General features: G+C 52.7%; 1 protein-coding gene across 1 annotated transcript in view; it reads left to right on the forward strand.

The window, feature by feature from the left end:
- The window catches only part of ACAD10 (acyl-CoA dehydrogenase family, member 10), a 29,956-nt gene extending 8,165 nt beyond the window's left edge, over positions 1-21,791 (forward strand). Inside the window, 17 exon segments of the mRNA XM_004691070.2 lie at positions 987-1,128; positions 2,496-2,564; positions 4,206-4,387; positions 7,662-7,812; positions 8,590-8,735; positions 9,881-10,054; positions 11,161-11,484; positions 11,487-11,537; positions 14,230-14,249; positions 14,586-14,726; positions 15,169-15,306; positions 15,422-15,512; positions 16,275-16,433; positions 17,317-17,489; positions 19,116-19,259; positions 20,235-20,312; positions 20,978-21,791. Coding sequence (XP_004691127.2) covers positions 987-1,128; positions 2,496-2,564; positions 4,206-4,387; positions 7,662-7,812; positions 8,590-8,735; positions 9,881-10,054; positions 11,161-11,484; positions 11,487-11,537; positions 14,230-14,249; positions 14,586-14,726; positions 15,169-15,306; positions 15,422-15,512; positions 16,275-16,433; positions 17,317-17,489; positions 19,116-19,259; positions 20,235-20,312; positions 20,978-21,118 — 2,324 coding nt within the window. The 3' untranslated portion in view covers positions 21,119-21,791.
- The last annotated feature ends 495 nt before the right edge of the window (positions 21,792-22,286 follow it).

Here is a 22,286-nt window from a genome sequence, read left to right on the forward strand (position 1 = left end):
GTGGCTATGTGCCCTGGGCATCTAGCATTTTAGGGCTTTTGAGATGACAGCCTACTTGATGAAGAGACTTAAAGTCTGCCTCATTTAAAATGTGACATGTTGTCTCCATCTTCTCAAAGGCATTCTCTCATTCTTCACCTTCCACCCTCAGAAAAACAGGTGCCTCATGAACTTTTGAAGAGATTGCTATACCTGGTGACAAAGTCTTGCCTCACCAGTTGATCCTCGAGAATGACTTTCTGTATGGAGTATGTATGACAGGATGATGTTTTCCCATGACTGGACCATTCTTAGTGCCTCTACAAAGCTAAGGGACCTATTGCGATCTGGCCTGTTCACTCATGCAAATGCTCATTGCTTTTCTGTTCTTTAAGTGAAATGAATCTATGCCCAAAGTGCAGTCCTGTTACGAAGCTGAGGGTTAATTAGCTATTTCTGTAGGGGAGTCACCGAGTTCACCCTAGTGAAGTGGGAAACCGCATCTCCTGAAAGCAGCTTCGGCGTGAGCTGCCGGCCTCCACACGGCTCCTTTGAGCTGTCAGCAGTGGCAGGCCTGGCTTGGCCGAGTGGGGCTGAGGGAGGCACAACGGCACTTTTCATCCCTGGGCTTAAAACATTCCACTTAGCAAGATGGGTTGCCATGACGGTGCTTGCGGTTGCTAAACAGAACTAAAAGGCTGCTCTTCATGGAGCAGGAGTTGGCAAGAAGGACAAAATTGGACACCCGTACGAAGTGAGAAAGTTACTGTGGTGTGATTCAGGTGGCCATTGCCACACTGTGGGAGCATGTGATGCCCAAACTGGCAGGGTCTGGCTGGGGCTCACTCACCTCTGCTACCCAGGGAGAGGGTACCTTGCTCACAGCTCAGGGCGAATCAGGCCGTTCCGCATCTTCTACACGCAGACTCAGTGGAAAGCATGGCGCATGTCCGTCCAGGTCTGTCTTCCAGAGCAGGTTTGAGTTTTCCTTGTTTTCAAACTTACAGGCCCACTGGAACTTCTTCAGTTTGATCATGGGCAGTCAAATCCAACTTACTACGTCAGGCTGGCCAACCATCAGCTGGTTCTGAGGAAGAAGCCCCCAGGAACGCTCCTTCCATCTGCCCATGCAGTTGAGAGGGAGTTCAGGTAAATTCGTAGGGTCCAGCGAGCTCCATCCACCCAGCAGGCTCGAGCGCTTCAGTCAGCGCTCAGCAGATCCCCAGGCGTTTCAGACTGCAAGGATGAATTATCAGAATTATTTCAAATCAGAACATGGAACCTAATTTTACTCAGGTGATGGTTTTCTCTTTTCTATACCTAAATGTGTAGACTAAACCTTTTAGAACCACCTGAAGAAAAAGGCATTACGAGATTCTCTTTGGGCTTTTTGAAATATCAAGAGTGCATCTTTGTTTCTTAATAAATGATCACTATTCCATTGTGTGTGCACATGTACATATCTCTTTTTTATCCACTGATGGACATTTGGATTTTTTCAATAGCTTTGCTATTGAAAATAATGCTGCAGTGAGTATAGAGATGCAGACAGCTCTTGAACTCATGTTTTCATGCTCTTTGAATGCTCAGAAGCTGAATGGCTAGATCACTAGATTTTTTTTTCAGGATTTATTTATTTATCATACACGAACTGGGGTGCAGGCCACAGGTGTGGGGTGGGGTGATAAGAGGGCTCACCGAGTCAGAGCGGGAGCAGAACAAGCAGATGGACTGGCTGGAGATCACCGCTGCAGTGGCTGCCAGCAGCTCCCTAGTTTCAGAGTGTGGAGACTTTAACCTCGCACCGCCAGGGAGGCCCCTCATCAGACATTTTCTTTAGTGTTCTCCAGCAGCTCCATGCTGCCGCTCTCCCCTCCCCGGCTTGTATCAGGGCCCCTTTCGCCGCTTCCTCACCGACACTCACTGTTTCCTTCCATCTAAGGTCAGCCTGTTTGTTAGTGGGGCTGGGCCACAGCAAGGGTGACCTTAGGTCGACAGTTGTTGAAGCTAGGGAGGGACTCAAGAAGGTTGATAACGAAGTCTCTACTGTCTTTATGCTTGAGTGTTTCCATTATGAAATGCTTGAAAGAATAAATGACATCCCATCGCAAATAAAACAATTTGCTTTTCAAATAGGTCCATTTTAGCAGAGTGGGTTTAAGAAACTAGCTCCAAGCCTCTTGCAGAGTGAGCGCGAGCTGAGGGGTGCGCTCACTTCTTTTCTGTCCTTCCATCCAGCCTGTGCGCTCGCTAGGCAGCAGCAAAGTTTGTCTTTTAGTTGGGATGTTAGTCCACTAAGCTGGATGCAATGATTGATTTGTTTGATTTATGACTTCACTGTTCTGTTTGTTTGTCTCATCTGTTTTGTTCTTCTTGCCTGCTTTTGAGTCAGTTAAATATTTAAAAAATTTCACCATGTATTAATTTTTGAGTCAGAAGAATAACTTCAGGAAAGTCTCATGTATTCAACCACCAGTGATGCTCAGGGTTTTTTGTTGTTGTTTTGGTTCTGGCAGGGTCATGAAAGCCCTGGAGAATGCTGGAGTACCTGTCCCCAAGGTTCTCGACCTTTGTGAAGATTCTAGGTGATGTTCCAATTTATTTTTTCCACTGCACGCTCAGGCTTCAGAAGAGAAAAAGCTTTATCCTTGTCCCAATTCCAGTTTCCTAGAGTAAGGACAGATAAATTTGGATAGAAGAGAAAAAAGACTTTATTGCAACCTCCCCTAGCTGTTCAAAACCAGCAGGTTATCCTGAAACATAAGGAAAAGCCCACTTTTGTGATAATTGGCTGAAAAATCTCTTTCACACTAAAAACACATGTCCACTTACTTTCATGTGGTGTGTCCCTGTTCATTTTTATCTTTCTAAAATGTTTTAATTTTTCTGTATGTCTCCCTCCCAACATTTTCATTTTGAGTATTTTGAAACATAAGAAAAATGACAAGAAGAAACAGTGTAATCAATGCACACCCATCTTACTCATCTAGAGGAAAACACTGAATATTCTGCCATGGTTGCTTTCTCTTTGGATGTATGTACACACTGTGTGTGTCTATATAAATTTTATATAAAGAATGATTATAATAAAATAATTTCATAAATAAAATGTTGCATATAATAAATATATGTGTAATAATTTTGTAAATAAATATATTACGATATTTATATATTAGTTTTGACTAAAACTTTTGAAGTAATTTGCAGACAACACTTAAGTCCTGAAAATAAAGACAGTTTGTTTTGTGATCACAGCAGCATTAATACACTTAATATAACTCACAATAATAATAACAATATAACTTAATATTTAGCCTGTGCTCAAGTCAGGATAAACAGTTATGATGGTAGAATTTTCAAGACAACTTTTTAGATTAGTCAAATGTTTTCTAGACTGACTAAAGGATGGACTAATGACATTTGAGCATGTGAGCGTAATGTGTCATTCATCCTACTTGGTTCTGATAATGAGAAGCCTATTTTTGGAATATTTTTGAACCAGACACATATGCCAGGCACCCACCTATGATTGCTCCCTTAATCCATACAACTACACTGTGAAGTTTTGTTTTTGCTTTTAAAAAGTTATTTATGCATACAGAAGAGGGGTGCAGGCCAGAGGTGCAGGTGTGTGTATGGGAGACGATTCAGTAGACATAGTGGGGAGCAGAACAGGCAGATGGATGAAGTACATTGCTGAGGGGAGGGTTGGGGAGACAGGAGAGGTCTGCTGCACCCTGTGGGTCACCTCTGGGCCTGGGATAGAACTTGCCCTGAAGCGGCTGCAGCTCTCTTGCAGTGCTGCTCTTTAACCGGTGGCGCCACCAGGGAGGGCCCTCACTGTGAAGTTTTACAGATTTAGGAAAAAAGCTCAGAGAATTGTTAAAAGTCTCTCACTGCTAGGAAGGGTCCAAGGGTGGATTTAATCTAATTCTGTATGACACAGAAGCCTCCACGACAACGTGCTGGTTGACTACAGCCCACTACAGTCTCTTCCAGTGGCTTCCACAGTGGACCCGAGAAGAGAGGTCTGCGGGCTGTGTGTGGGGCTGATTTGGAAGGAGGGCCTTCCAGCCTTTTGTGCTGTGTGCAGAAGGAAAGGTAGATGCCACACACTCTGGTCAGAACTCCTTCCCAGGTATGCAGGACAGGCAGAAAGCTTGTTGGCATGACTGACGCTGTCATCAAGAGCTGGGCCACTGAAGCCCCCTATCTCCATCCCCCAGGGTCATCGGCACCCCCTTCTATGTGATGGAGTACTGCCCAGGGCTCATCTACAAAGACCCCTCTCTGCCAGGCTTGGAGCCCAGCCAGAGACGGGCCATATACACAGCCATGAACAGAGTTTTGTGCCAGATCCACAGCGTGGACTTCAAGGCCTCCGGCCTAGCAGGCTACGGGAAACCCGGTGAGCACAAGGCTGTCTGTCGGAGCTGCTGGGCCTTTCCTCACTGCTGCCTCTGCTTTCGGGGTTTGCATGGTGTTGGGGTGTTCACCCACCTGTGTTTGCTGAATGGGCGGTGGGCTTATTAGTTTCTTTTTTGGAAATTCAGTTTCATTTTAATGGAGGAGTCACTTACCTAGACGTTCTGTCCTACAAAAAATCCGTGGGCAAGAGGTCTGTCACAGACAACAGATTCTCTTTTCCCTGCAACTTCATCTTTCCTTTTTCTGATACTGGCCAAGGACACCTACGAAGTAGTAAGCCCTCCTTTAAACGTCATTCATAGGTTCTTGGAAACGAACCACGCCAAATGACATAGGATGAAATCAGTTCTTAGTGTCATTTGAGGGACTTTTTTTTCAGTAGCTGAATGATGTGAATGAAAGGATTTTGTTCAGAAAAGCATGTTCCTCCTTCTGTTTTTCTTTAACCATCTCCTAACTGTTCTTTTTAACAGATAGATTTCTTCTACCAGAATGCCAAGATGTTTTGTTTGTACAGTTTCTGCTCCTCATTTTTGCCAGCATTTGATATTGTTGAGGGTTTTCTGAGTACGAGGCATTGAAGTGTAGTGTTCTGAGTTCCAACGGCTGTAACTTTTATCCCCACCACTGCAGTTGTCTCCAGGCTTCTGAACACAGACGCTGGGCATAAACCAAGTAATTTTGTGTGTTCTGCTTTGTAGAGTGCAAGGAGATCTGATTCCTGGTTATCTGGCCAGTGTGGATTCGCCATAGTCACAGAGTTGCACCGCCAGGGGAGGGCACCCTTACTGCCTGAGCCCTCCCACGTGCAGCCAGATCCTGTCAATCTCAGTTGGTCATATCTGATCACCCAGGGGTGCCCCATCTTGGTGGTCCTTAGGAAAAATACATACACTGACAATGTGTGTGTTTATCTGAAGTTCAGATTTATCTGGAAGCCCCACTACCAGCAAAAGCACCATAAGACAAAGACAAGTGACGGCACCTCCATTGGCCCATTTGAAGAGGGCAAGGGTGCTGGACCGCAGCCAGATGCTGTTTGGCCGGTCATGGACGAGTCATGGCACTTTGCAGTTTCTCAATAGTAAAGATTTGGTTAAAGACCTTTAGCCAAAGCGCCCGGCGCTCACAGGGCTGAGGGGAAAGGCAGTGTGGCGGCGGCAGCGCAGCCGCTCCAGAGCCTGACGACACTGAGGTGACGCGGCGGGCTGTGCGGGGCTGTGCGTGGGCGGCTCGGGCGGTGGCAGATCCTCCTGCCCGCTGTCCGCAGGCGCTCGGCCTTTTGTTTTCCGAGGAGACTGTCCTCACGCCCTTCCCACTGACCTGTCAGCACAAAGCAACGCCGAGAACTCTGAAGGGATCTCCCAGACCTCGACTGTGTTTTGAGCCTGATGGCAGGAAGCAGCCACATCATCTTTCAGGCTCACGACCCAGCTCCTGCTCAAGTTCCTTCAGAGCCCAACTGCCAGGCAGGACGTTGGCTGGGTGTAGATACTGCCCCTTACGGAGCAGAGGTTCATTTAAGTATAGTTAGGTAAATTTAAATGTTGGCTAGCACAGCAGAGGGTATCTCCAAAAGGATACCCGCGAGACTGGCCTCGGGCTGCCTCTAGGGACAGCTGAGTGGCTGGCAGAGAGCTGGAGAAAGCCATCAATGTGTCTCCTTTGCCACTTTCATTTCTAGCTAAGTGAATGTCTTTTCTGTTCAAGAGCACACATTTAAATTTGTTTAAAGAAAGAAGCACATACAAACATGTTTTCTAATCAATAGAAACTTTTGACAAAGACCCTCTAGGAACTGGCTAATTGTCACAAAGAGCCTTTCAACCACGGACCAGCAGGGACACATCATCCTCTTCTCCCAGAGGGGCAGCCTGGCCGGCTGCTGGGGGCGAGAGACACAGCACCAGAGGCCTGGGGCAGCCTGGCTGGCATGCCTGGTGGCAGAGGCCTCGGCCATCTCCAAGGCTGTCTAATTCAGACTCAGATTTCCTCATTACCCCCGCAATAGCTTTTGTAAGGGGGGTTCCTTTCCCATCAGTAGCTGATCAAGGAATCCAGAGTAGTTCCCTCCCCCCACTTTTTTTTTCTGGGCTCAAGTCCCCCCACTTTTTTAATGAATTTTTTAAGAGACCAGGTCAGCTGTCTTTATAATAGATTTGTCTTGATTATTTCCTTATGGTTTCATTGACTGCTACCTTCATATCCTGTCATTCTTGAACACAGGAAGTTAGTTCTAAAGGCGTGATTCATTTTGGCATAATCAGGGATTTTCAGCTCCATCTCTCACGGCTCAGCTGGGCGCCCTGAAGGGCGGGTGGCTGAAACTCCCAACAGGTAGTGGATTCCACAGAAGCGCTCTGCCTGTATCCTGGCCTCCAGACCCTGAACCTCCAGGACCTTCTTCTCTTTGATGAGAGAATAGTTTACAGTCAGGGACCTGACATATTTATTAATGTTTAAACATTAACAATAATAACAACAATTGTAACTGACAGTTAACAGTGACAGTGTTAATGACCACGGTGCCATGTTACTTGCATTTGACAAGCGGTAAGAGGATTTCCTGTAGCGTTCATGACAATCCAGTGGGATACAGGCATTACCACACTCACTGTGCCAAGAAGAGAAAGCACTGGAGGCTGAGAGGTTAAATCCTTGCGAGAGCTCAGCTTCCGTCCAAGTGGCTCCAGAACTCCTCCCAGCGTCCCATCCCAGATGGAACTTGCAAGTTCCTCAAGTGTGGTATCTGTTGGGGCTCTTGGCAGGCAACTGAGTAAGATGGCACTTGCTGAGGCAGTTCCAGGGGCTTTCCATAGTGTATCCTCCCAGAGCTCTGTGAGGGTCATCTCACGGATGAGGCAACTTCGGCACAGAGAGATTAAGTACCTGCCAGGGGCCACACAGAGCGGCAGATCTGGCACTCCAGTTCTGGTGGTCCAGCCCTGGCAGCCATGCTCTTAGTCACTGTTGTTTAGCCAAAAAGGGGTTGATGAAAGGCCACTGGGAAGCTCCTAGGACCTCTGAGAGGGCTGGGGCCCGACCCTCAGCCAGGTGGCTGGGACCAGTGCCCAGAACACACTGCTGCTGCCAAACAGCCAGTGGCTCCCAGCAGGGGCGGCAGGAGCCTCATCTGGGAACTGCAGTCACAGGAAGGCGATGCCGCAGAGCGCTGCAGGGTTCCAGCACTTGTGCGAGTGGTGGAAACCCGTGGAGGTCGTGGAAACCCCAGATTTGAATGCTCTTGCCCCCAGGAGACTACCTTTCACGCCAGGTGCAAACCTGGACTAAGCAGTACCGAGCTTCGGAAACCAGCACCGTCCCTGCGATGGAGAGACTGGTTGAATGGCTGCCGCGCCACCTGCCCAGGCAGCAGAGGTCCGCGGTGGTGCATGGGGACTTCAGGTAGGCGTCAGCAGGGTGCAGGTTTACATGCAACAAGTGACGAGAGTCACTGCCCTCGCGCTGCGCCCCCGTGTTTCCCCGGGAAGGCAGGTCCTCAGCCCCAGCCTACCTTTGGCGTGTACCTTTGGCGTGGGCAGCTGTCATCACCCCCAGGCCCAGGCGTGGGCTCCAGTCACCCCGCTGCACAAAGGTTTCTCCCACGCTATGTGGCTGGAGATGAGGATGACGACTTTGCTCACAAACCTGCAATGTGGGCACAGGGCGGACTGTTTCCCTGGGGGTGGCTCTCAGGCTGGTCTGGCGTCCCCCCTGGGCTCTGGAGTCACTCAGCACCCCTTCCACCTGCATTCGATGGTCAGTAGGGAGTTGCTTCAAGGGAGACTTGCACTGGGATCTACCTTTTGTGATGGGAGAGTCGGAGAATTTGCAGCACTGTTTTAAAGCCTTCACAGCGAAGGAATAGCCCCCGGACCCCAGGGGGGCAGCTGCGTGCAGAGGCGGCCTGACCAGAGCTGTGGGCAGAGGAGAGGAACAGTGCTGGCCCTCAGCTGTGTGCTGGGGGACTAAGTAGCCAGCCAGGCCTCCTCCCTTCGCCCGCTGGCATCCTCATCAGCTGGGCCCAAGGGTAGACGACAGACAGACAGCTGTGAGCTCAGGCTCGGGGGCGCCGGGAGGCTGGGGAGCTCGCTGAGGGGCGAACAGGCAGCCAGCTCAGAGGACACTCTGCTCATCAGTTTCCTCAGAGCAGCCTCCCTGTTCCTTCTGTGGCCTCTCCAGGCTGGACAACCTGCTCTTCCATCCAGAGAAGACAGAGGTGCTTGCTGTCCTGGACTGGGAACTTTCCACCTTGGGCGACCCCCTGGCAGACGTGGCCTTCAGCTGCATGGCTTACTACCTGCCCTCTAGTTTCCCTCTGCTGAGAGGTAGGCACTGCGGTGGAGCCAGGGGCTGAGGGAGGATGGGGTGGAGCCCGCGCCACTCTCAAATGCTGGGCAGGAAAGTAGAGTGTGATTGCGCTGGTGTGTAAAATTGAGGGGCTGCTGATGTCGGGAGAAAATGCAGCTGAGATGCCCTCCCGTGCGGTGGGGCGGGGTGGCGAGCGGGAGAAGCTGTGGTTGGGCACCTCTTACCCGCTCAGCCAACTCATTTCTATTTCATTTATTTAAACATGTGAGAGCCTGACAACAGGTAAAACCATCGCTAGTTAGTTCTGTTTCATCTGGTCATCCTTCTTAATGGGTATCCACACTTTTTTAATGGAAATGTGATTATGTGATTTTATGTTGGCTTATGTTCTCTTAATTATATACTTGTTTTCATGCCATTCAGTATTTTTTTCTGTGGCATCATTTTAAATGACAAGATAGAATTTATTGTGGAACTAACTTAAGACATGGTTTGGTTCCTATTGGATATTTAATTTGTCCCCCCCCCCTTTTAAAAAATATTACCTCTCCTTTGTCCCCACAAAAATGCAATGACCATCTTTGCCTGTGCTTAAGGGTTACTCCTAGAATAAACTCCCAGGAATGGTGTGTATGACATGCTCTTGAGCCATGAAAATGTTAAAAATGAAGAAAAGTAGTGTTCTTTTATTTGTTGTAATATCTTTTTCATAATTCGTGGGACCTTTCTTTCAATAACATGCCTGCCTCCTGAGCTGTGCTCCAGGTAGAACTGAAAAGGCCCATTCCTGCCTTTACTGCCAGTTTAGTCTGAAGCTTTTTATTTTCAGTCTGTAACTTTTTAAAGATTTTTGTGAATAACAGCTTTAGCCTGGATTCCAGCCTCCCTGTGGGAGGTAGAACCTGGAAATACCTAATAAAAGCTTAGACACAGTTGTGAAGGTAATTTCCAAGGAAGAAGAGATGTTAGGAAAAAACACTCACTGGCCTGGAGGAGCGGGAGTTCTGACGGCTGGCCTGCCGGGTGGCTGTGACGGCGGATGGCTGTGACGCCGGGTGGCTGTGACGGCGGGTGGCTGTGACGGCGGGTGGCTCTGACGGCGGGTGGCTGTGACGGCGGGTGGCTGTGACGGCTGGCCTGCCGGGTGGCTCTGTTGCCTCAGGCTTGAGTGACTGTGAGTTGGCTCAGCTGGGAATCCCGACTGCAGAGGAATACAGCAGGATGTACTGTCGCCACATGGGGATCCCTGCCATAGAGCACTGGAACTTCTACATGGCCTTCTCCTTTTTCCGCGTGGCCGCAATCCTGCAGGGAGTCTACAAGTGCTCGCTCACAGGTAACCCGGGGCCTGCAGGAGCCGTCAGGGTGGCGCAGAGGGTCCGGCTTAGTCAAGTTCTCTAGGATTCAATTAATCAACCATTTGCCATTAGGTATGTGTCATATATATCGTCTTTACAATTTTAAATATTTAAAATAACGTACCAAAAAGTTTAAAGTAAAACCACACAGGCTAAAAGCTTCATCAGAGAGAAAAATAAAAAATGTTCCTCTTAAATCATTCTTCAAAGATAAACACTATTGTAGAGTTTCTTGGGCCTCCCAATTTTCTCTTTATATCTCCTTTTTCTCCCTCTTCTGATAAAAAAAAAGAGATTATTTATTTATGCATACAAGAACTGGGGCACAGGCCAGAGGTGCAGAGGGTGAGAGGATTCACCAGAGACAGAGCGGGGAGCGGAACAGGCAGACTGACCGAGGCACCCCGCTGAGGGCGCAGCTGGTGAGACAGGAGAGGGCTGTGTGCCCTGTGGGCCACCTCGGGCGGGGACTGAACTCACTGAAGCAGCCGTGGCCAGTTTCGCAGCACTGCGCTTTAGCCCACTGCACCACCAGGGAAGGCCCCATTGCTATATCTTAATGCAAAAAATTGTTTTAAGTTCTTTTTAAAAAGTCCTGGTGACGTATTAAACAAAGCGGAGGCAGTGAGTGAGGTGAGGATGAGTCCCGCAGTGCTGGTGATGGTGTCAGTCTCCACAGAGTGGCTCCTGGAAGCTGACAGATAATGTCACCATGGCTGGCATGGCCCTGCCCCTCCCTGGCTCCTCTAGCCCACGCACTGCTGGTGGCAGCAGTGACTAGGGGTGTCCTGGATTTAGTTTAGTTTCTGCAGGACAAGAAGAGGTAAAGAGCAGGGAGCAGGCTGAGCTGCCCACTGGCTCCCAGCCCTGTGGGCTTACCCAGGCGCTTCTCCTCAGATGCAGAGCCCGGCTGTGAAGTGGGGTCAGAGCAGCCGTACTGCTCTGGGAACCCCCTGAGCTTAGTAACACGTGCAACGTTGTCTGCCACTTGGCGAGCGCTCAGCACGTTGCTGATGTAACAGAGTGGTACCTTCACCTGGTATGCAGTTACTTGGGACTAATCTTTTTTCTTTGCTCCATGTAGGACAAGCGAGCTCGGCGGCTGCTGAGCAGAGTGGGAAACTGATTGAATTCATGGCGAACCTCGCGTGGGACTTTGCAATCAAAGAGGGCTTCCGAGTTTTCAAAGAGATGCCCGCCACCAAACCATCAGTGAGGTGGCACCACACCCAGGCTGGCCCACAGTCCCTGCTAAGCCCCCGTGGCACGAGGAGTTACAGCTCCCTGCCAGGACCTGCCCCTGTTCACACCCAGCGGGTGGGCTGCTCATCTCTGCAGAGGGCCTGTCCCCGGGTCAAGGCACTGTACCGGCGGCCGCGGCAGTTCACGGAGCAGCATGTGTACCCGCTGGGCCAGAGCTGCGGCGGCGCCAGGTCTCGGCAGAGAGGTGGCCCCGCCGCCGCTGCTGGAAGGCCTCAAGGGAAAGCAGCCTGAGTGACACTAAGACCCTGGTAACACTGCGAACCCTCAGCCTGTCCAGCGGGTGGGTGCCCTCCCCAGGGTGAAGGAAAGGACAGCTGAGTGCAATTCTCTTTGCCTCCCATCACCTCAGGCAGGGAGTGCAGCCCAGGCAGACGGAGGCCCTGGCTATGGCTTCTGACCCAGCACAGGCAGGTTTATTTAATGCACATTGGAACTCTGTGCCTTTGAAACAGCGTTATTTAAAACCCATCAACAGGCTCTCCTTGGTGGCCTGCGGTTAGGTCTCAACGCCCTCGCCGCTATGGCCTGCGTTCCATCCCCGGCCAGGGAAGTGACCCACATGGCACAGCAGCCCTCTCCTGACCCACCCGGTGCCCCCTCAGCAGTGTATTTAAGTCACCCTACCTGTTCTGCTCCCCACTCTGTCTCTGGTGAGTCCTCTCATCCCCCACAACTCTGACTTCCACCCCAGTTCTATACAAAAACAAATTAAAAATTAAAAAAAGCACTGTAACTTCAGTTTTTAAAAGAACAAAAACAACACGTCATTTAATAAAGTCTGCCTTTACAGAATCCACAACACCTAAGCTAAAGGGCCAACTCAGTAGTGAGCTGTGTGTATGCTGCTGACACACAGAAACACCGATGCCGGTCAACAGAAACACCACCAGCTCTGTGTCAGGACTCGTCCCCACTCACTTTAATTTTAAGTAATTTCAGGTTAGCAGCACATATTTCTGCCATCATCTACTTTATGGTAGTGGTACAGCCATCATCCACTTAAAAAAAAAATAGCATTATGACTTTTTTCCTAGTTACAAACCTATTGCAAAAGTTGACAAAGCTCAAGCATTAGGACAGCACCCAGCACCGAGAGTCCTTTACAATGCTCCGCCTCCGAGGTTGTCACTGGCAACCGGTTGGTGTATCAGCCCCTAACGCCTCTTTTATCAGATACCCACATACTTCCTTTCCCTAGGTTGTCATGGTTTCACTCTACCTTGAATCTCCTGCCGGCTTTGTGATGTAATGCTGGGTCACTTTCCCATGTCAGCACCTGGAGAGAGACCCCTGCCGGGTGACCGGTCCCACACCTTGTCCACCGCACCCCAGCCCGACCGAAGGACCCCATGCGTGGTGCAGGCTACAGGAGCCAACTCTGAGTCACTTGATCAGCAAGGGATGATGGCCAGCTGCTGGCGTGGCCAGGGCAGCAGAAGGCAGAGGCCAGGGCAAAGCAGGCAGGCTTCAGGGGACGTGGGCAGGAGGCTACCAAGCTGCCCTTAAAGACGGCGTAGGACTGGGAATCTGAGGTGGGGATCTGCAGTCGGCAGGCGCAGGTCCTAGGCCCCACACATTCGTTGCCGGGGAGCAGGGAGTGTCCTGCCCCCGCCCCCCACTTTCTGGAGCAGAAGACTCAGCCTGACCCACTGAGGTTCATGCAGCGGGGCTCCTACCAGGCGGGTGCATGGCGTGTTCTTATGTTTCACAGCGCAATTACTGTTCCTAGACGATACATTTCACAAAGTAAATATACCAGTCCAAGAATGAGACCACTGCATTGGCATTTCATCCAAAATGTGCTTACCACTCTGACCTCCCATGAATAATGTGTGAACTGCCCTTTCCTCCACACGCTGATTCGCACGTTGACCCCCTCCCCCAGCTGACAGAAGCCTGGCCTCTCAGCCAGGCTTAGCACACACAGAAGCATTAGAAAGCAGAGTCTTGGAGTGAACCCTCCAGACTCTGAAATGTGGCCCAGGGAGACCTCTGCCAGTGAGGATTGCGCTTCTAGGTGGACCTGAGTGGGAATCACAGCGCTCATGAAGATTTGGGGTCCACGGGTAAAATTGTAGCTCGTGGCTTTTATCCAAAGTGTCATTACCACCCACAAATGAGAAGTATTTGGCCACTTACAATGCACTTTACAAAGCCTGGAGGTCAGCATTATTGACCTGGATTGGAAGGTGCGAAAACAGATTTGCCCAAGGACACAGCTAGAAATAACAGCACCTGGATTCAAATCTGGAGCTTCTGGGCTTCTCTGTTTTTCCTCTCCCCTTCCACAAGGAGATGAGCAGATATATTCCCCTATCTACTTCTCAGAAACTCCTACTTGATCTGTTCCCGTTGATCTGCCCCTTTGTCCCTGCACGCTGAGTTAGCTAACGCAGCGAGACACGTGTGTGGGCTAATTCAGAAGTGTGTGACATGGACCCTGGGCCCGATATACATGTAAAAGTCAGGGCAGTGGCACCGTCCCATGAGAAGTGAGGGTGATCACCATGGTCACTAGGGCTTACTCGGCCGCTTCGCTGTCAGGCCCGTTTTGCTTCGTTAGCTCACATGGTTCACACCAGCCTGCACACTGGTTGGGTTTGGGCTGCCTGGAGTCCACATTCCCCTTTCTCTTGGGGGCAGCCCCCCATGTTTCTCTGGAACATTCCCTCTCCCGCTGTGCTTGAGTGAAAGTGCCAGCCCCACCTGCCCTGGCCGAGATGTGGCCATGTGGGCCTATCGAGGGCGCATGACTTTCCTTCCTGGAACTGGCGGCATGAACAGCGTTTTCAAGACAGAAAACAGTTGGCACTCAGTGCACAGCTGTGGCGCTCCCGCCGGCCCGCCAGTGGCAAGCCTCTGGGCTATCGGGTTCCTGTTCACTTCCGAGCCTTGTTCTCAAATCTCTCGGTCCGTCTCGAGAGCTCCCAGTAGCCTTCCCACTCACTTCTGTGGCTTCCTGTGGAGCCACAGTCCATTTCCACTGCTGTAACTCCGTGGTCCTGCTGGCTGGTAGGGCCCCGTTTCACAGAGGAGGATGATCAAGTCTCGTGCCTGAGGTCTCCCGGCAGACCTGGCTGGCTGACGAGGGCCAGAGCTCCTCATCCCCGGGCTGGGCTTCCTAGTTACCCAGCCAAGAGCTACATTTAGAAATTCCAGGAACAAAGTTGTGCCTCATAGAGGAAGCTGGTTCAGGAGCAATTAAACTATTCACTGTACTTCTTTGATTTGTGCTTCCCGTGACAGGAGAAAGCCAAGGCCGAAGGGCTTTGGAACCTTTTCCTACCCTTGGAGACTGATCCCCAGAGAAAATACGGAGCAGGACTGACCAACGTCGAGTATGCACATTTGTGTGAACTCATGGGCATGTCTCTGTATGCCCCCGAGGTACCGTCTTTAAGGCCCTCTCAGCTGGGAGAATATTCCAGTCCCGCTCAAGCACACCAGCCACCCTCCTGCATTCTGGGCACTGCCCAGCCCCCGGGGCCTGCACTGCCTGAGGAGCCCAACACCAGCTTGAACGTCCAGTGTGGGAGGACAGTGGGTGGCTGGAGGCGAAGAAGGAGGCAGTCTTGCGGGGCACAAGGCAGGCTGCCTTCTGTGTGTCTCCTTTCTCTGGACCACGGAGGCCCATGGCTGGGCGTTTGGGAGACTGAGCTTCTATATTCCAAATGTTGTGTGTCTTTGCCCGTCTCTGGAGAGAGGGAGAGTTACCCTGAGGGTGTCGGAGGACCTGTGGCTCGGAAGGAGACGCAGTCCCTGCTCTCAGGGTTTTGGCATTTTAAATCTGGACGTGGACCTCAACTGCTGCACCTTTTGTCCTTTTCAGATATTTAATTGTTCTGCTCCAGACACGGGGAACATGGAACTTCTGGTGCGGTACGGCACCGAGCAGCAGAAGGCCCGCTGGCTGACTCCTTTGCTGGAGGGAAGAGCCCGCTCCTGTTTTGCTATGACTGAGCCCCAGGTACCTCGCTTGCGCCGCCACCCATGGGGTTACTTCCTGGGCCAGCTGTCGCCCGGGCCTGCCTGCTGCCCAGGAACACAGCTTGCCAGCTCTGACCACAGGTGTCCTCACTCAGGTGGCCTCATCAGATGCTACCAACATCGAGTCCTCCATCAGCGAGGAGGGTGACGTCTATGTGATCAATGGACACAAGTGGTGGATCTCAGGTATTTGGTCTGAGATTCGGTTTTCAGCTCCACTTCAGTGGGTCTGTGTTGGTCAGCAGGTCTCTCTGCCGGCTGTGGTCGGGACAGTGGCAGGGCCGGCTCCTCTTCCAGATGACATAAGGGGGTGCCTCGATGGCTCAGGGGTCAATGCGGGCTACCCGTTGCCTGCATGCACACTGGGCGTCTCCCGTACACTCCCTCACCCCTTCTGCCTGCCTCGTCCTCAGCGGCACCCCCTGCCCTGAATTCACCATCTGAGCTCTGCAGGCCCCCCCCTGCTGTGGGGACCTCAGCTCACCGGGTCCCCACAATGCATATCAGGAGGAAGAGAGAACAGACTCAAGGGCCTCGAGTCACTTAGCTCCGGCACCAGTCCCTGGCTAAGCAAGCAGGAGTCGGGTTTGTGTGATTTGGAACCTGGGCCACGAACCGTGTGTTCAGCCACCGCTGGGAACACCCAAGCGGGCCGCCAGGGAGAAAATCGTAGTTTCAGCCTCTTGTCTCTGAATTATATTTGCAGCGCAACACAATGCTGCTTTTTCAAAATTGCTCTTATGAGGTTGGATTCCATCTTCCCGGGGCCAAAACCGAACTCTTTGTTCTTATTTCTGGTCAAGAGCCTGCCAGTACTCATCAGATAATGTGTTGCTGTAAAGAGCTGTCTGCGTGCTGGCTTTGCCGATCCCGGCCAGCCCTGTGTCTGGAAAGAGAGCTGGTGGCCCTGGCATCAGATGATGGGCTCTGTCTTTCTCTTCCTGGCAGGCATCCTGGATCCTCGATGCCAACTCTGTGTGTTTATGGGGAAAACAGACCCTCATGCCCCGCGCCACCAGCAGCAGTCAGTGCTCCTGGTTCCCATGGACGCCCCAGGGATAAGAGTCATCCGGCCTCTGACGATGTACGGGCTGGACGACGCGCCAGGTTAGCCCCGGGGGCAGCTCAGCGCTCCGTGGGCCTGGGCCAGGCTGTGGGCACCCCTTATCCAGGATTCCGCCCCGTTCAGGCCAGGGCAACATTTGGAGGGCCACATGCTCCCGCATTTCATTTCCATCTGTGAGTATCAGTCACACAGGCAAATTTCAGACAGGCATTCGTACATTTTTGGTTTCTCTTTAAAACTTAGAAGACAGGGCCCTCCCTGGTGGTGCAACGGGTTAAAAGTGCAGCACTCTGAGGCTATCACAGCCACCTTAGCACGAGCTCGATCCCCAGTCAGGGAGCTGACCCACAGGGCGCGGCAGCCCTCTCCTGTCTCGCCCGCTGCTCCCCTCAACAGTGAATTTCAGTGCACTGTCTGTTCTGCTCCCCACTCTGTCTCTGGTGAAGCCTCTCGCCGCCCCTGCACCTCTGGCCTGTACCCCAGTTCTGTATGCACAAATAAATACATCTTTTTAAAAAAAAAACAAACAAAAAACTTAGAAGACAAGCAGGACGCTGTGAGATGAGGAGGCCACACCGGACTGGGCGGGAGGCAGGATGCGCTCTCCACTCCCTTGTAGGTCCACTGGACGCCCCCCAGGCCGGAGCTTCTCACAAGGGCGCGTTCTCTCTCAAAGTGTCCACATTTACATTCACAGGGCACCAGGGAGCTGCAGCTTCAGGGAGACTCTGACTTTATGAAAGCTGTGATTTCTCTCCCATCTTTAATATGCTCCTTGCTGCCCCCTTCCCTCCTCACGTCACAGTTAGAGGACTGAGCAGTGGGCAGGAGTACTGCCAGCTCGTGAGCAGAGCCCAGCGAGGGGTAAGGCACCCAGGAAACGGTGGAAGACGGGGCTCAGGAGGAATGTTTTGGGTCTTTCAGGTGGCCACGGCGAAGTCCTCTTTGAGCAAGTGCGTGTGCCCAAGGAGAACATAGTCCTGGGCCCCGGCCGAGGCTTTGAGATCGCCCAGGGCAGACTGGGTCCCGGCCGGATCCACCACTGCATGCGGCTGATCGGGCACTCGGAGAGGGCCCTGGCGCTCATGAAGGCCCGCGTGAGTGCTTCCTCAGCACAGCTCTGACGCTGGCCGCCTGTCTGTCACCTCAGATTCTATCAGTTTCCTGAGAGCGGCCTTAGGGGAAGGGAGGTGATGCTCTTGCCAAGAAACTGATCCTACGTTGCTTTGCCTGCGCTTCTTGCTGGAGTTTGAGTTCTAAGCAGTGTGGGGCCCCAGAAGGGAAAGGCCAGGCCCGGGGCAGCAGAGGGCGAGGTGCCCAGGTCCAAAAGGTCCCAGGCCAGCAAAGGCCACTCCCACTGTCCTGTCGGTCATCCTTCAAAACCATCCCAGGACCCTAGGGGTTCCTGCCCCGGGGTTCTGCTGCTCCAGCATGTCCGACACTTTTCTTTAGCTGTGCCCCCTCGGAAGTTGTCACCCACGTAATGAAGAGCTATTGCTCTCATTTCACAAAGACGAAGCAAACTCTTGAGATCAGACAAATGTCTCCCAAGAAATTCTACAAAGAACAGGGGTGGTTCAATGTGCTCGGATTTCTGGGCAAAGTTGCTGTGTTTACACTCTTTTGAGCTGCGACGGAGCAGATCGTCGAGAATCAAAAGCTCCTCGCTGAGGCCTCAGATGTCCCACGCAGCCCCATCGGCACTGAAGCTCAGCCCAATGCCCCGCACAGCTGTGTAGCACCGTGTCAGAGGCCTCCAGAAGGTGTGAGGTGCTGACCGGCAGCTCTGCCCTCAGGACTTGGTCACCAGGGAGTCATTAGGGACCTGCAGAGGAAGTGCATCGCCTCACTGACTTAGCTGACTTATAGCAAAGGGCTGGGTGGGAATCGCCTGTGCATCGGAAGCCTTGTTGCTAAGCCTGGTACGCTGTGGAGTAAAATTCCAAAGCCATGCCATCACATTCTATTTCGTACATTAGTGAAGTGTTCCTTATAAACTCTTAAAAAAAAACCTCCACATAGGACCCCATTTTTGGAAACAAAAACAACAACACACACAGGTAGTAGGTAGGAAGTCTGGAAGGATACTCCCCAGATATTAACTGTAAGGGATCAGATGACGGGATCCCCAGGTGTTAGGGTTATTTTTTTGTCTGAAAATTGATACGTTTCCTGCTGTGAGACAGGTTATTTGCATAATAATACTGTTTTTAGTTATAGAAACAGCAAAGATTGCTTGATGACCTTTTGCGATTTACCCCCGTGCTTTTCAAGGACTCCAGAATCCCGGTAGCTCTAGCAGTCACCACAGGCGCGCTGCGCCGGGCGTGGGCGGAGGCGGGACCTGCACAGTCGGCAGAGGGCGCCCTCCCCCGCTGCCGGCGGCCCCTGTGGTCCCTGCTAATCCCCAGAGCAACCCTGGCTAGATGCCAGCTCAGCTCAGCTGAACTGTCCTGCCTGGCAGCCGGACCTGGACTGCGGGGCCGGATCCCTCGGTAAGTGGGGTTCCTGGAAGTAATTTGTGCAGCCAGCTTTGCAGTGCACACGAATAAACCTTATCTGCTGGAGCTTCTCCTGGACCTGCCATGACGGGGGAGCCGGCAAACGGATCACACACTCCTGCTTTCACTCTCCCTCTCTGCCCACTCTCTCCTGGGTGGCTCCCACAGGTTCCTCTGCAGGGCACTAACCCCAGGCTGCTCGAACGTGTCCCCTTTCCACAGGTGAAGTCCCGCGTGGCCTTTGGGAAGCCCTTGGTGGAGCAGGGCACACTGCTGGCAGACATCGCCCTCTCACGGGTGGAGATTGAGCAGGCCCGGCTGCTGGTGCTGAAGGCGGCCCACCTCATGGATATGGCCGGAAATAAGGTAGGAGGACGGGGCTGCCTGGAGGGTCATCCGGAGGGCAGTGGGTGGGAAGGCGGTGGGTGGCTGGACTGTGCTCTTGGAGGTCCTGAGGCCTGGAGAGGGCCTAATCCACCCCAGGAATCTTTCCCTCACACTGCAAGCCAGGAAGAAAGAGCTTGGCTTCTTGACATTAGAAATCTTGCTTCAATTCTTCTTGGAACTGCTTGGGCAGCTTTTCAAAAGTGGCAAGTGTAAAAAAGGACTGTAAGACAAGGACTGAAGCTTCTGTTTTACTAAGCCGGTAAATGTCTGGGTCCAAGACAGGCCTGACAGGACCCCAGCCGCAGCTGCACTCCAGTGTGGTCTTCCAGGCCCTGGTGCAGGCACCAGGCACACTGAGAGTAAGAAAGGGATTAGCCCAAAGAGCAGCTTTCTTTTCGCTGGACACTATTCCTTAAACAGACCTTTCTGGACCCTGCTCACAGCCAGGCATGACGTCATGCTGACGCCTGCTGTCTCCAGCTCTCCATGGCACTACCTTCACCCCTCAGCTGGAGGCCTCAATAACAGGAGGCCAGCCAGGCTCACCTTCTGGGCTCTTGGGGAAGGCTCTCGGGGGGCGGGCTGGAATGTCTCATCCAGGCAGATGCTTGAGGCTTGGTCCCTAGAGTTCTGGTTGACCTTGGTTCACTGTTGGGTTGGAGACCTTGCTGGATGTGACCCTCAGATAAGCTCAGGCCTTGCTCCACACAGCCTGTGTGTGCTGGTGACGCTCATAGCCTTGACCAGGCTCTTGCTCAGACCTCGTGGTCACCACCGTTGTTACTTCTTCCTGCTGGGTGCCCGGCACCTCCTGTGCATCAGGCAGGGACTGCCTCATGGAGCTGGGGGTCTGGCTTGGGGTCTGTTCTGAGCACTGTTCCCACTCCTCCCTGTGAAACTGCTTTTTCTCAAGTGTCCAGCCCTCCTAAGCACATCTCCTCCTCTTCCTTGCAGGCTGCAGCTTTAGACATCGCCATGATTAAAATGGTGGCCCCGTCCATGGCCTACCGTGTGATTGATCGTGCTATTCAGGTGAGCAGACTGTGGTTTGTCCGAACCATTCAGAGCCGATGCAGAGTCCTCCCCCACCCTCGCTTAGGCTGTCCAGCCTCCTGTAGACTCTGCCAGCCCTGGTCACGCACTCAGGGCATGTGATTCTCCTCCCCTTAGAGCTGCCCTATGGGGATCCTACTCCTACCACCTTGCTGACTATGAGGAAACAGACACGGAGGAGTGACATGACCTGTCCACCCAAGTGGGCTGGCTTGCACAAATGGGAATCTAGGACCTTACTACACCAGCGCCTGGCCTCCTAAGCATGGCCAGACGCCTCCCTCCCAAATCTAAACACCCAGCCCCAACAGAGCTTTCCTAGCCATGCGCCACTGTGTAGCACGAACCTGGGAGTGTGGCATCCATGGGACAGCAAGTGTGACCTCACCTGGAATACTGCAGTTATAGCAGATTTTTATAGGGAACCTGGCAGCACTCAGAGAGGCGGAGGGAATTATTTACACTGGCCGGCGTTACACTGGCTTGCAGGCCCAGAGATCTCTCCCCAAAGTCTGAGCCCTGAGCAAGTGGTTACAGTGGACACGGGCAAGATGGCTGCTCTGAGCCCCTCCAAGCAGGTGCTTGGTCCTGGCTCTCGGGGCTGAGGCTCACCAGGACCTCTGCCCCCACCCTGTGTCTGCCAGGCCTTTGGAGCAGCAGGGCTGAGCAGTGACTACCCACTGGCCCAGTTTTTCGCGTGGGCCCGGGCGCTGCGCTTTGCTGATGGACCTGACGAGGTGCACCGGGCGGCAGTGGCCAAGACGGAGTTGAGGCACCGCATTTAGCCCTGCAGGAGTGTGGAGTCAAGCATCCCTGCCCGCCTGCCTGCCTCGCCCAGGACTTTAAATGATGCACTTTGGGAGGCCTGGTAGGTGTGCCCTTCCCTAGGCACCCTGATGTCTCCTGAGACAGTCTATGAACTCAGTCAGCTTTTTTGGGTTTCCATGGAAAACGTTTCTCTGAGTGCCTTGGGTTTGCTGTTTCAGGCAAGGAGGAAGGGGACTGGCTGGGAGCTGGGCGGGTTTCGTCTGGGGCCTGGAAGCTGGTCTTCCGTGTCTTGGTGACCCTCCACGGGCTGTGGTGTGAGAGGCTGTGGGAACCAGATAAACACGACGACCCTCGCTGGGTGATGTGCCTTTGCTTGCTCCTGCCCCTGGGGGCTCCCCCAGAAAGCAGAGGGGTGGCCCTGACGGGTCGTGACCTAAACACCCAGAGCTCCTGGGAAAATGAAATGAAACCAAAATATTGACGCCACACATCTGCCTTTTTCCCCACTTGAATGTTTACAACACAAACACTGATGTTGTTTTGAAAATGGGCTTTGGGGACACAAGCGACTCAGAACACACACGGTGGAGACTGTGGACTTCCTAGGTCATGCGAAGGGAGCTGAGACCAAAAGGTCACACATCAGCCTCTGTGTCAGCGTGTCACTTGCCTCCTCACACTGGTCACAGGGATCTTCGCCAGGTACATGTGTTTGTGCACGGGGCAGGGTGGGCTACATGCAGATGGCCCTGCTCGACACTGCTCGTGCCCCAAAGGCGTTGGGCTCTCTGGTGTGTGAGGCCCCAGCAGCGCCCATGCTGGGCCTGTGCGCGCTAGTCACGGGCTGGCTGTGGCGGGGTGGCGAGGCAGATTGCCGTTGCCTTTGGAGAGCAAGGCCTTCTTGGGGCTAGGTGGAAGTTCTTCAAGAAAAGGGTACCCCACAAGTCCAGGCGGCAAGCGGAGACAAGCCACCAGCTGTCAGGGCAAGGCGCTAATCCCCCCACTTGAGATGGTATAGCAGGTAGCTGCCCATTTCCGGGGGGGGCTGGGGGGAGAGGAGCCAGCTCCCTGGTCAGCCGCATTTCAGAGTTCACCTCTGCATGGGAACTGACTCACTCAGGGCCCATCTGCTGCCATGAGGGCCCTGTGCCCTCAGGGCCTCTGGGCACGGGAGAGCGATGGGGC

Source organism: Condylura cristata, unplaced genomic scaffold (genome assembly GCF_000260355.1).
Source record: "Condylura cristata isolate star-nosed mole 26May11 unplaced genomic scaffold, ConCri1.0 scaffold00029, whole genome shotgun sequence".
NCBI lineage: Eukaryota > Metazoa > Chordata > Mammalia > Eulipotyphla > Talpidae > Condylura > Condylura cristata.